Raw genomic sequence first — 14,224 nt, forward strand, 5'->3', positions numbered from 1 at the left:
TATATATATATATATATATATATATATATATATATATAGAGAGAGAGAGAGAGAGAGAGAGAGAGAGAGAGAGAGAGTAAATGGCAATTTTTCTGTAGTCCTGACCCTAAATGGGTTATAGCATACTGCTTAAATCGCTTTCATTGGGCCTTGAATCAAAGGTCTATTTATTTCCCCTACATTTTTTGCACATTTTACATTTTGTTCACAAGTTAATTTTTTCTCCTTTTGTTTTTTGAATTTTTTTCTTTTTATTTTTTTATTATTTCTTTTGCCAATTGATTTCACGTACCCCCGTGACTCACTTAGCCATGCATCCTTGGCTGACCTTTTCAGGGGAGTTTTGTGTCATTTAAAATTTTCCTCAGGGGGGTGTGTGTTAAGTTTTTATAATCATAATGTCTGAACTATAATCTATATTGCAAGTAAATTTTTACTCCTTTCGAAGTAAACTCAGGGGGGTAATGTTAATTCTCAGAAGGAAATGTATGTTTTATAATCTATAATGTAAAATTTAAATTCTTTGAGAGTAATTTCAGGATAAGGATTTTGCCATCTCCCCAGAATCCAGATGACGAACCTGTTTGGTGGAGGCACCAAAAGATGCCTGAAGAGCCTTCACTGGATCATGAAGACCCAAATTTGAACTTTGGGGCGCAGTTGATCTGAACTATGGGGGTTGAACAAATTGAATGCATTTATTTTGAATGGACACTCTTATGCCAGTGGGGTACTGCCCCAAAATTGACTTTTGTCAACACGGCTAGCTTTTATCCTCTTTTCTTTTGGTTTAAGATCCACTGAAAAAGACCAGTCTTTTTCAATGGATCTCAGGGGGGTTATGTGTCATTTAAAATCACTTGGGATACTTGGAACTACATTTCCCGTGATCCCTAATGGGTTTCCGGTTTTGGATGACGTATTCAAGGTGAGGGACTGTTTGAAATTAGGGGGAAGTGACTTGGAGCTTCCTCTTTAGTTACCTGAGCTTGAGGAGAGAGGAAGGGAAATGGCAGAGGTGAGGTTGGAATAGGTTTTTTCTTACAGGCGCGTGGTCAGTTTATCTCTATCAGCATGGCTTTTATTAATATACTATTCTCCCTTTTGATCTCGGCCCTCATCATTTTTAATCATAACAATTGAGTACCTTATTGATTTCATTGATCCACTACTCTATCTCTTAGCTAGTACCAGGTGGTTTTGATGATTACTACTTTATAACTCTTTAATACACTCTTCACTTAGCTGACAAAATAATGTTCCTCAGGCATGGGTCTGACTACATTACTCCTTTTTTTCAAAAATCTTCAGTAACTTTCTATTGCTAAAATGTAAGCGCATTAGCCTGTTATTTAAGGCTTTCCACACTTTAGCCTTTACCTACCTTTCCAGCCTTGTTTCTGGATAATTATTCTAAAATCCAAGGCTTAAGTTCTTTTAAAGCAATTTTAGGAAAACAAAATTGTCAACATTCTGAATCAAGAAAAGTAGATCATCTGAAGAAGATGCCATAAGGATGCCTACAGAAATCACACACTACATCAAGAGATCCAGAGTGAACTTTGGGATATAATGAACTGAACTAAAGGGGACTGAACCTATCATTTATTCGGAATGTAAACTCTTATGCCAAAGGGGAGTGCCCCCTAATTGGCTTTTTGTCATTGCATCTATCAATCATTGTTTGTTTTCTTTCTCCTTTTTCTTTTCTTTCCCTCTTATTCCCCAAATTGTTGTAATTCTTTCTATGTAAGGTGCAGCATTTTATATACCTCTACTACACATGTGGAATGATTCATTGGGGAGACCTGACATGTTAATCTCCTAGAGAACCCGAGTGAGGAGATTTAATATGTTGGTCTCCCAAAGAATCAATGGGGGGTGGGATTGTGTGAAGAGAATCCTCTCCTAGGATCAGGCACAGGATATTATCGTGCTTGCATCCCTGTGTTCCTGGAGCTATGTCACTTATATCACCTAGGCTGGTCACTTAGTGATGTAACCTACGTTACATGATTCTGAACCTGATCAGGACATCACTGAATTTGAAACAGATGTGAAAGGAAAGGTTAAAAAGATTTGAATGAGGAAGTGTGCTTTCTCAGTCTCAGGTGTTGGGTCAATATGGCTGCTGGTGGAGCTGACCAGTGGGATCAACCACGTGGTAGTTAGATTAGACTATTTTACTTTTATACTTCTACCTATTTTTGATCTTTTACCTATTCAAGTGATTCTAATAAAAACTTTATAAAATCTAAGGACCAAAGTTCTAATTTTAATTTTTATATTACATATTGCTCTTCTTCACAAATTACATTTCAGTCTCAGTTCCTGTGTCAGCTAGTCTTTGTTGATGAGATAATAGAATATGGTAGGATCTGAATTGCACATAACTGAATATTAATCTCATCTCTTCCAAAGAAACAATGCATAGAAAATTCTCTTTGGTAAGAGCAGAAACAAATGTTTTCTGAGGAAAAAGAAGGTTTTGTTTATACATTTCTTAAAGTAGAATTAATTGATTCATTTATTAGCAAAGAAAGACCCACATGTCTTGATTAATTCAATCCTAAAATCCTTCATTAATGGAAAGAGAATCAAGAGTATCTAAATGTTTCAAACAAGATAACTAGCCCTTATTTTTCTTCTGTTCTAATTTCGCAACATTAACTGCTTATTAGATGTCCCTACTTAATTTCTCAGGGGTATCTCAAACTTAGCATATCCAAAACAGAAATTATTTTCCTATTAAATCCAATGATCCTCTAATAGTTTCCTTATTTCTGTTGAGGACAGCATCCTTTTTCCAGTCATATAAATTCATAATCTCAGAGACAAACTGAACCCCTTTCCCTCCCTAACCTTCACATTCAATTAGTTACGAAATCTTGTCAATTCTACATCCATGAAATTTCTTGCATCTCCTCCCTGCATTCTATTTATATGGCCTCCAGTCTAGTTCAGGCCCTCAACACTGCTTGTCTGTACCGTTTGCAAAAAATAGCTTTTTGACAGGTCTCATCTGCCTCAAGTCACTCTCAGATTTCTTTAAGACATTTTCCACTTTGCTGCCAAGCTGATATTTCTAAAGCACTTCACTCCTTATCTTTCCAAAATGACTTCACATTATTCTTCCTCACATATTCAGTGTTCCACTCAAACTAACCTACCCATACATAGTATTCCATCACCTTCCTTCATTCTTGCTTTTGTGCAAACACTGTTCCCCAGGCCTGGAATGCTCTCTCTTTTCCCTTCTTTCTTTAGAAATCATCATTCTTTCTTTCAAGTCTTTCTTTCAAGTCTTAGTTAAAATGCCACATCCAAAAAAAAAAAAAAAAAAGGATATTCCCTTTTCCCTTAGTTGGTACTCTTTCTCCCAATACCTTTGTATTTATTTTATGCTGTACATATTTTGAATTTAATATGAACATGTTGTTTATCCCTAGTAGAATACATAAGCTCATTAAGGAAATGAGTTATCTCATTTTTATCTCATGCCTAAAACATATCATTCAGTAGTTTTTCAAGTGTGACCCCATTTAGGGATTTCTTGGCAAAGATACTGGAATAATTCACCATTTCCTTCTCCAGCCAATTTTACAGATGAGGATACTGAGGCAAACAAGATTTTAGGACTTATCCAAGGTCCTACAGGTAGCAAGTATCTGAGGCTAGATTAGAATTCAGGAAAAGGAGTCTTCATGACTCCAGGCCCAGAGCACTTTCTACTGCTGCCATCTAGCTGCTCTAAACATAATAGGTATTTTTAAATTGAATTGAATTTTTTTTTTTTTTTTTTTTTTGTCAAATTGAATTGAATTGAAAAACTGGTATAGCAGAAAGAATTCTGGCCTGGAAGTCAAGTCATCTAGGTTCTACTCCTGGCTTTGCCATTACTTTAAACAAGTCCCTGGGGTTCAGTTTTCTCATGCATAAAATGAAAGAGTTAGACTACATGATCACTAAATTACCTTCTAGCACTTCCATGTAAAGATTGAGGGAGCAGAGTTTCTAAGAAAAAATACAGACATCTCCTCAAGTCTATACTCCCAAATGACTTCTTTTCCTCTTCAAAGTTGCTCCCCAGAAGGGCTGAGTAACTAACAGAGGATATAGGTCAGTATCTGCACATATAAGATTAAATGCATATATAGAGTAAGATGTGGGATAAACTTAACTTAGAGGAAAACTCAGAAAGAGAAATATAGTGAAATATAATGCATGAACACATTTGCAGATTGTTTTTTTTTTGTTTTTTTTTTGTTTTTTACTTTTCAAAGTGTTACATGCAGCTTTTCATTTGATCCCTCATATCCCAATGCAGTTCATGAAAGCTCTCTTCTTTTTGGAAGCTAATCTGAAATTTGTTGGAATTTTCCCAGTTTTCTTGCTCTTCCTGGAATTTGATTGCTAAGAGAATATAAAGGATTCTCAGTGATAAATTCCAAATTTCAAATGTTAGAGCCTTAAATGCCAGAATTATGAGGAAACTAAAACTTCTGAGTTGGTAATAAACCTGAAATATTGCTGATTTGGCCCCCCAATGTCATATGCTATTCTCACAATATGAATTTGTGATGAGATGCTAGATTAAGGCTATTCCTTCAGCTCACAATAACATCATGTAAGATTTAAATTAATATCAATAACTCCAAGTATTATTTTATAAAGTTTATTAATAATCACTTGAAGTAGAAGAAATTAAAAAAAGAAATAGAAGTTCAAAGCTTAATAATCTAAATAAAATATGATCACGTGTGTAAATTCTCCTGCCTAGCTGAAAGCCAGCTTCAGCAGCCGTGTTCAGGGAAAGAGAGAGAGGGTCGAGGATGCACCAAAACTTTATCTTCCCTGTGTTCACACACAAGTAAGCATGCAAAAGGGATGATGAGTAAGAGAGTCCTGTGGGGCAAATTCTATCCACACATTTGATATTGATAACTACCACAATGGGCTCACATTTTTTGAGGTGGAGGCAGGTTTCTGGTTTTTCAGGCACACAGGGCTGAGAGAAATCAAAAGTCTAGTAAAACTGCTGAAGTATCAAGTAGAGAGATATTTTAAAATTCAGAGTTACAGTTCTTAAATAGAATTTGGCCTCGCAATAGTTCAATATTGGCTAGCCTACTCTAACTTGGTTCTTTCTCCTGGTGATTCCATAAAAACTCATTTTCTAGTCTGCACAGAATTTCTCTACCAAAATAGTCACATCTGGTTTATTGTCTGACAAGTCTATGGGGACATTTTGGGCTCATTGAAGCAAAAGCAGCCAGAAAAGACACCTTTATAGATCTTTCTCAAGACTCTGGCAAGGACAAGTCTGACCTTGCATGTTTACAAATCACTGTCTAAAGAACACTTGGTTTTCTTAATTGGCTCAGAGCATCCTGATCAGTTAACTTGCTATTACAAATCTTGAGCTCTATCTCTGGGACAAGAGGCCTTTATGCACATCAGCCATACCTTAGTGCTTTTGTACTTCAAAAGAAATCCTTATGCTGGCAATGATAGACCAAAAGAAGCTTTGAAGATTATCATTAGGTGGAGTATTCCTAACTACAACTGGACATTTTAATTGGTACCAAGGATGTATGCTCTTGATATATTATTTTCCTTTGATCATAGAGTGTAGAAACTGTATAAATATTGGACCTATATCCTTAACAAAATGATCCCATTCATGGCCCCCTCGACCCTGTTAACTTTTTATCCATGCAGGATTTCTCTCTCTTCTCCCTTCTCCCCTAAGCTGGTCTCCAGAGAAAACCAGCTCTTATCAGTTGTCTACTGACAACTGATATATTATTCCAGTTAAGAAACAATACTAGTTGAAATGTCTTGAATGGAGTTAGTGGCAGCTGGTGATACACAAAGTTCTAGACTTGAAAGTCAGGAAGACTTGAGTTCAAATATGGCCTCAGACACTTAATAGTGTTAACTTATAAAAAACACAGAACTATTGAATAGTCATAAAGCCACTCTTTAATCAAGGGAAAGGGAGAAAGGGCTACTTGGCCTCTTATGCAGAGTTGCACCTTGTGCAGAGTCCAGGATTGAACACTGCTTCGCTCTGATCCCTGACCCCCTGGGAGTGACACCGCGCTAGATGACCACTCCAAGGAACAAAGGAAATTGGGGAACTTACATACCATTTGGGAAGATCCAGGGGCTGGGAAAGATGATTGACATTGTACTGGTAAGGATGGGATTTACAATCAAGCTTGGGAAATGAATCATAGCTAGAGGCTAGGGTGTAAGGGAAGGGGCTGCTTACACAATGGATACTAAAGGATGGTCCCTGCCCAGGTGTGTCTTCCTGGGAAGGGTCTCTGATACAATGGGCAAGACTACCTAAGACAAAATGGTATTTAGCATTTACCCTAGGGTCCATTATTCAGTCTGCAGCCTGAGATTCCCTTTCAGGGTAGATCCTCACTGGAACAGGGAAGGACAAGCTTTGGGGTCTCCAGCCTACAAGCTATTTCTAAAACTTGGGGTTCATCAGATCTCACTAAGCCACAAGTTTGGGGTCTCTAGATTCCACTTCGACAATAGTTATGCTACCCTGGGCAAGTCATTTAACCTATTTGCCTCAGTTTTCTCAACTATAAAATGCATATAATAATAGTGCCTACCTTCCAGGGTTGTTTATGAAAATTAAATATGATAACATTGTATTTACATGTATAAATCACACATATATGTGATTATATAAGATGATCTGAAACATAGTAAATACCATGTAAATGTTTATTTCCTTTGCTTCCCAGTGACAAAAGCTATTTATTTTTCAGAGATGATTTGCTGCTAACTTCTTAATAATAATGAGTATTTAATTTTGAATTAACCTTTGTTATTCAGATTGTTTAATCATGTAGTCATGTCTGACCCTTTGGGACTCCATTTGGGTCTTCATGGCAAAGATACTGGAGGTTTGCCATTTCCTTCTCTGGATCACTATAGATAAGGAAACTGAAGCAAAAAGCATTGTGACTTGCCTAGGGTAACATAGCTAGTGTCTGCTGCAGACTTCCTGATAATAGTAGGTATTCAATTCTGAATTTACCTAAATGACTACAAAGGGAGGAAGTTAAGTGTCACCTTGAATAGAACTTTGAACCTGGAATCAGGAAACAAATTCAAATCTGGTCTCAGATACAGAAGTTATTTGAACCTAGGAAAGTCACTTAACTTCTATCTAGCTCAATTTCCTCATCTGTAAAATAGGAAATAATAGCACCTAATTTATAAGGTTTTATGAGTATCAAAAGAAATAATATTTGTAAAGCACAATGCCTGGCAAATAGTAAGTACTTATTAAATGTTTACCCCCTATCTCCCTCCCCACCACTGGAAACCATAAATACAATCTACAGAGCTAAATTCCTATCTAGAGAATATTAATTTTTAAATTAGACTCATGTACAAGCTAGAGTGACTCTTCAAAGGATTTTACATTAAAAAAACTTCAAAGCTATAACATGGATAATATTTTCAGTATTTAACTGGCTATTTTATTTTTCTCAAGAAATTAAACCCACTGACCTCATAAGTCTGTGTTCCATGGGGTATGGTTAAAGGGAAGTCTTCTAGGACACTTTGGAATTTCTTGGGGATATCAGGATATCTGTGGTCCTGAAAGAAGAATATCATCATTACTTTAAAAAAGAGTTCTAGTGATTGTAAAGTCAATTAGCCACCAAATTCATGGAAAAAAACAAATGAGTTGTATTAACACTGAGTAAGGTTTTGAGAAGTATTCAAGCTTCTTTCTCTAAAATCTTCTATTGCTGTAGCAAGTATCTTTAAAACACAGTTAAGGGTTACTTACAAAGTAATAAATGCAATTATACACCAATAAAAATTTTAACAATAGTTCCAAAATAAAACAAAAACTACTGAACAAAACCTTTGCTCTTTCATTTAAATGATTTTGATCACAATAATCAAACTCCTTAGTCTTGCAAAGTATAATGGTATACACAGAAGTAAAAACACATTACCCTAATATTTAATTTCTGTAACACCTCCAAGTAGAATTTGAAGAAGAAACTGATCATGAGAGTTCTTCTGTATTCCACCATTCCACCAGAGGCTGAGCCTGGGATAGTCACTTCATCTAGGACTTGCCTGCAGGCTTCATCCAACAACTCCTCATTCCAGGCCCTAGATTGAAAAATATATACTAATTTAGCCCAGTAAAACAGACATAAATTGCCATAAAAGGAAATATATTTAAATCTTTCTTAAAGAATTACCTAAATGAATGTTAATACAGTCTTCATGTATTAATATAGGAACAAATTCATCTACTTAAGTAAACTTAAATGTATCTATGACCTTATTGATGTGGGTACTCCTAAAGTATGAGCTACAATCTGTCCATACTTCTTCTATCCATAATCTTCTCCATGCCCTCCCATAAAGTCTCCAAAGGTATTTTACCCAATATAATGGAGGTCTTTAATATTTTGTGAGTACCAATAAAGTATGTGGAAGGGGTATCTCTTACCCCTTTATTTTTGCTATATGACCATCCCATCTCCTTTCCTGATTATACATTTTCAGGGATATTATCTTTTGTACAATTTATTATATTCATCTTGACATATGTGTTATTGAAATTTTGGGGTCTCTGAACTAAATTTCCTGTGAGCCCACTGGCTTTCTGTGGAAGTTTAGGGGTCTTTGAACTACATTTCCCATGATCTCACTGGCTTCCTATCTTGTGTCATGATGTAGACAGTTACATAATGATATAGACAGGATAAAATCAAGTGCCAGGACTGGCACTTCCTCTCTTGTCCTCCTGAAGCAGCATGGTGGCAGCAGGTAATGGCGGGTCTTTCAAATAGCCTAAGCTAGCATGGCACGTGGCTTCATTTTTCTAATGGCTACCAATAAATCTTTTAATATCATAATATTTTTAAATCTATCCTTCTATATTCATTTTATTTTTTAAACATATATTAGAAGGATAACATGTTGTAACCTCTAAATGCCCATCATAGATTTTTCATTGCCATCTGTATCCTTCATAATTTTTATTCTTCAGATCACAGTGTTGCACAAATTGTAGTCACATTTGCACCATCAGAAGAATATTGGTGTTAAAAAGATGGGGCTTATGTCATAAAGCAGCTTGGGATCCCTGAAAGCCCTAAACACAATTCCCCATAGTGCAGTGCTGATGTCATGCTATCAAACATAAATTGTATTCATACTATTTTCTTTCTGATCAAATTCAATCCTTCACCATGACATGGAAGTTCCCTTGTGCTTTTGAAAATTCTATCATCAAAATCTAAGCTCTTCAAGTCTAAACACAATAGAAAATTTTCAGTTATGGTCTGGCACAAGGAACAGTTTAGGAAACTTTAGATAGGCATATTACAAGAAAGTTGGATTATGGGTAACAATTTGGGGAAGAGAGGAGACTCCTGAATTTTATCTACTGAGAAGCTGACATGATACAATCTGCTTTGATAGAGGGTTAGCCACATGAACAAAATCATGGATCCATGATTAAAGTGCTTTTTTTCATTTTATAGGCTTATTTTATTGATGCTTCCATATACCATGCATTTATTCTAATGCCTATGAGACTGTAATTATACAAGGAATAATAGTCACTAGCACTCTCACTATTAACATGTAGTGAACCTGAATGTTGATTAAGCTCTCTCCCTTCCAATCCAACATATACTCTGTTTTCCTGATAACTTTATAAGGAGCAGTTCTTAGTCTCGTGGGTCTTTGGCTCAAAATCTTCGATGGTTCCACAGCCCATCAAACAAGGGGCAAATTACTTAGGCTAGTACTCAAGGATCTCTGCAGTCTGACTCTATCCAGTGATGAAATGACATCTTCCAGATATAGGTATGTTTGTAGGCAATGTGGAAGCAGCCAGTAGACAGGATGATATTAAACATAAATGATTGCGTAGAGAATGATAGAGGGGACAATTTCCTGGAGAAGATGGCACAGAAACAGATCATTTGTATGTGTAAAAGAGTTTATCTTGGCAAGAAAATGGGTCATCTCATTTTATGAGACAGGTAAAGGAGGAGATAGTGTCAGAAGGCATCTGGTTGTCAGATGAAGGAGGGAGAAGAGGTAACTCTTGGCAAATGACCTAAATTTTTTCCAGTAAAACATGAGGCAAGGCTCTCAGCTGAGAAAGCAGAAGCTGGGGGGTAGGGTGGAGGAACAGCATCTTCCAGGAAGCTTTCCCATTTCCCTGTAGCCAAAACTTTCACTGAACTTTCACAATCTCTCTCACTCATGCTTCTCTTATGTCCTTATCATGTTCTAGTTGGTACTGTAATAATTTGGGCATGTCATCTACCTTGGCAGATTATAAACTTTTATTCAAGCTTGTATTCCCTTTAACCAGTTAACTAGGTAGCCCAGTGAATAGATCACTTGGCTGCACTTAGGAAGACTCATGTGGTCATGAGTTTAAAAGTCTGGCCTTAGCCATTTACTAGTTTTGAGATCCTGGGCAAGTCATTTGCTCTTGTTTACCTCAGTTTCTTCATCAGTCAAAAAAGCTGTAAAAGAAATGGAAACCACTCCAGTCTCTTTGCCTAGAAGACTCTAAAAATGGGGTTACAAAGAACCAGACATGACAAACACTGAACAACAATAACATTTATTATTGAATATAGCAAAGTCCTCATTTAATAATTGGTTGAATGTATACAGTACCTTCCTATGAGCTGCTGACATGATTTGTTGGCACTGACAGTAGCAGAACCAACTCCTCCATATGAAATGTTTAAGTCCATAATGATATTGGTGCCATCCTTAAAATGAACTCTCATTCCAGAATTCACTATTGCTAAGGAATTCTGCTGACGTTGTGCCTGTCGGAAAGCTGACACAAACTCCCACTGGAAAAAAAAATAACATGAAACAATTCTTCTCTGCTTTCTTTCTAACACATTAAGTCCTCTTCGTTCTTTCCAATCAAGCATCACAGGATCATGTTAATTCTCTTCTCCAACTACTAGCAGCAAGCTCTATAATCCCTTAAGCCTGAAGTCCTTTCCCAGGCTTTATTAAGCAAACCCTCTTAACAAGTGAGACTTGTCTGCAGTGTTTATCCCCCAAAGACTGACTACTATCACTGACTTCTGCATAGGGATAACACTTATCTCAATCTAGCTTTGGGGTCAACTAAGTAGCATAGTGGAGATAGAGCAACCATTATAAAATCAGGAAGATTCATCTTCCCAAGTTCAAATCCAGCCACAGACTTACTAACTGTATGATTGTGGACGAGTCACTCAACCCTGTTTGCCTCCGTTTCCTCATCTGTAAAATGAGCTACAGCAGGAAATGGTAAAGCATTCTAGTATCTTTGCCAAGAAATCCTCAAATTGGGTCATAAAGAGTTGGACATGCTTGAAAAATGATTGGATGACAAAAATCCAATGTTATTGACTGCCTTTCTCTTTACTTTGACCATTTGACTGAGTTTTATTTATTAGGTAGGTACTGAATTTGGAAGAAGAATAGAATTCTGGCTCTAATATTTACTGTTTGTGTTACTCTCCATAAGTTATTCCACTTCTCTAAAATTTTTTTTTCTTCAAATGACTGTTGGATTGGTTATTTTCTAGGGTTCCTTCCACTTTTAACATTCTATAATCCTATGGTTTTCTGCAGCATCTAGTGTATATTTTGTACCCAATCCATGTTAAATAACTATAATATAGTGAAAGAGAATGATCATCCTAGTTCAGAAGTCAGAAAACTTGGGTTTGAATTCTGGGTCTGCTAATTATTGCCTATGTAACATTGGCCAGTTCCTTTAACCTCGGTGATCCTCAGTTTCCTAAACTATAAATTGAGGCAAATGGACCACAGTATCTCTAAGATCTTGTCTGAAATCTGCAGTCTTAAGAAAGGAGAAAGCCAGTAATTCCTGGTTTTCCACTAATGACTGGCTCTGTATTTGTTAATATTAATAGCTAGCACTTATATAACATTTTAATGTTTGCAAAGTGCTTTAGTAATATTGTCTTATTTGATACTCACAACAATGCAGAAAAGTAGGTGTGATTATTGTCCCCATTTTGCAGATGTGGACACTGAAACAAAGCTTAATTTTTTTGTCCAGGGTCACACAGTTGAGAAGTGTCTGAAGTGATTAGAACTCAGAGCTCTATCCACTGTACTCCCTATCTGAACTACAGCTAGGTCAACAAATATATTAAAGTTTGCTTACAATGCCCTTTGAGGCAAAATATTTTGTTGCCTTATTGACAAAAAGATCTTCAAATAGGATTTTTGGTTGTTCAAATCTTGTCAATCAATGAAATAAGGCCTTCACATAATAGGGCTTTGCTTAGCAGTACTTGAAATTTAGTTGATTTCTGAACTATCTTTCTTTCAATCTTGTTTATTTAGTAAAATTCTGATGAAAACTCAAAGTTTTTAAAATTATTTCTTATTCTTATTTAGAGGCATGGGTTCAGTCCAGCTTCTTTTGCTAGCCAGCCAAGTAATCAGGAGTCTATCTTCTACCAAGCTTCTCTGAGCCTGTTTATAATGAATAAAATTTGACTACATAGTTCTTTAGGTTCCTTCACATTCTAACATTCTATGATTCCAAGTATCATGAAGTTTTTAGAACTGAAATTTAAAGTCAGGAAAAGTTATGAAGTTTTCTAAAGCCATTCAACAAATAAGGATCAAATCCAATCTATTATTAATGTGATTATTTATATTTGTATGTTAATGTTATTATTCATATTTATATATAGAAAATATATAGTATGTATCTAATTAAGTATTCTTTTTAGGACACATTTAATATATTCTCAACACCTCTCCTCTACTCCATTATGCCTAATGTATTATAGGATCAAAAGCAAGAAGTTGGCTAAAAACAAAACAAAGAGTTATCATGATCACGTACCTTTCTAGAGAGAGGAATAAAAACAGAGACTAAAACCTGTTCTGATGTAAGGTTTGCATCTGGTGAGCCAGCAAGAAAATGATCATTTAAAGGAATTTGCTGTATTCCTTCTGTTAAGCAAAAGAATAATTTATTTAAAATTTTCACCAAAAAATAAAAATTTCATTCTCAAAACACCAAATAGTATCAATCTTATTAAGGAAAATGCATATGAAATAAAAAGAAAAATTGGAAAATGTTAATAAGTGGCACTCTAAATACAATAACTACTGTGTGTACTAAGATTTAGAAAGTTATTCTAGGACCTTTCCCCTGAAAAGGCATTGATTTTTTTTGATGTGTTGTTTTTTAATAAAAACCCTTACCTTCCATCTTGGAGTCAATATTGTGTATTGTCTCCAAGGCAGAAGAGTGGTAAGGGTAGGCAATGGGGGTCAAGTGACTTGTCCAGGGTCACAAAGCTGGGAAGTGTCTGAGGCCAGATTTGAACCCAGGATCTCCCAGCTCTAGGCCTGGCTTTCAATCCACTTTGCTGCCCAGTTGCCCCCCATTAATGTTTTATATATACTGACAGTATATATAGAAGAAGGGCTGAAATGTGCCCTTATGAACAATATAATACAATAATTTAAAAATACACATTGTTCTAGACAAATGGGAAATTTGAATATGCAGGGAACATATAAATAAGGTTGCATTTAAAAGGAATGTTCATTTTAATAAATGAGAAGCTACAGAAATAGAGGTAGATAAATTGTGTAGTCATTTCTAATGCTTTGTGACCCCATTTGAGATTTTCTTGGCAAAGATACTAGAATGGTTTACTATTTTCTCCTGTAGCTCATTTTATAAATGAGGAACTGAAGAAAACAGAGTTAAATGGCTTGCCCAGAGTCATATAGCTAATAACTCTGAGACCAGATTTGAACTCAGGAAGATGAGTCTTCCTGATTCCAGGTTTGGAACCCTATCTACTGTGTCATCTAACTACCCGGGTAAAGATAGAGTTGGTGCTTAATCATCCATTCTAGTAGGAGAGGAAAGTAATAGTATTCAAAACTGAAATAAATTACAGGAGGTGTAAATCATATAAATAATAAAAGCTAATGTTTATCTGGCCACTTTAAGACTACAAAGTACTTTATTTGCATTATCGCTTTTGATTTTCATAAGTATCTTGGGAACTATGGCATATTATTCCCAATTTACAGATGACAAAACTTGAAGCGAAGAAGTTATGATTTGTTCTACTAGCAAAGTAATAGAGTCAAGATTTAAACCCAGTAAAAAAAC

The 14,224-nt window shown here is 35.8% G+C and overlaps 1 protein-coding gene across 1 annotated transcript in view; it reads right to left on the reverse strand.

Annotated features, from left to right (window-relative positions):
- LOC123241403 (aldehyde oxidase 3-like) overlaps nucleotides 1-14,224 on the reverse strand; it is a 119,115-nt gene that overhangs the window by 62,373 nt on the left and 42,518 nt on the right. The window contains exons 13-16 of the mRNA XM_044669060.1: nucleotides 12,932-13,041; nucleotides 10,714-10,898; nucleotides 8,007-8,169; nucleotides 7,549-7,638 (exon numbers count right to left, since the gene is read on the reverse strand). Coding sequence (XP_044524995.1) covers nucleotides 7,549-7,638; nucleotides 8,007-8,169; nucleotides 10,714-10,898; nucleotides 12,932-13,041 — 548 coding nt within the window. The remainder of the gene's footprint in view (nucleotides 1-7,548; nucleotides 7,639-8,006; nucleotides 8,170-10,713; nucleotides 10,899-12,931; nucleotides 13,042-14,224) is intronic.

The sequence above is a fragment of the Gracilinanus agilis genome, chromosome 3 (genome assembly GCF_016433145.1).
Source record: "Gracilinanus agilis isolate LMUSP501 chromosome 3, AgileGrace, whole genome shotgun sequence".
NCBI lineage: Eukaryota > Metazoa > Chordata > Mammalia > Didelphimorphia > Didelphidae > Gracilinanus > Gracilinanus agilis.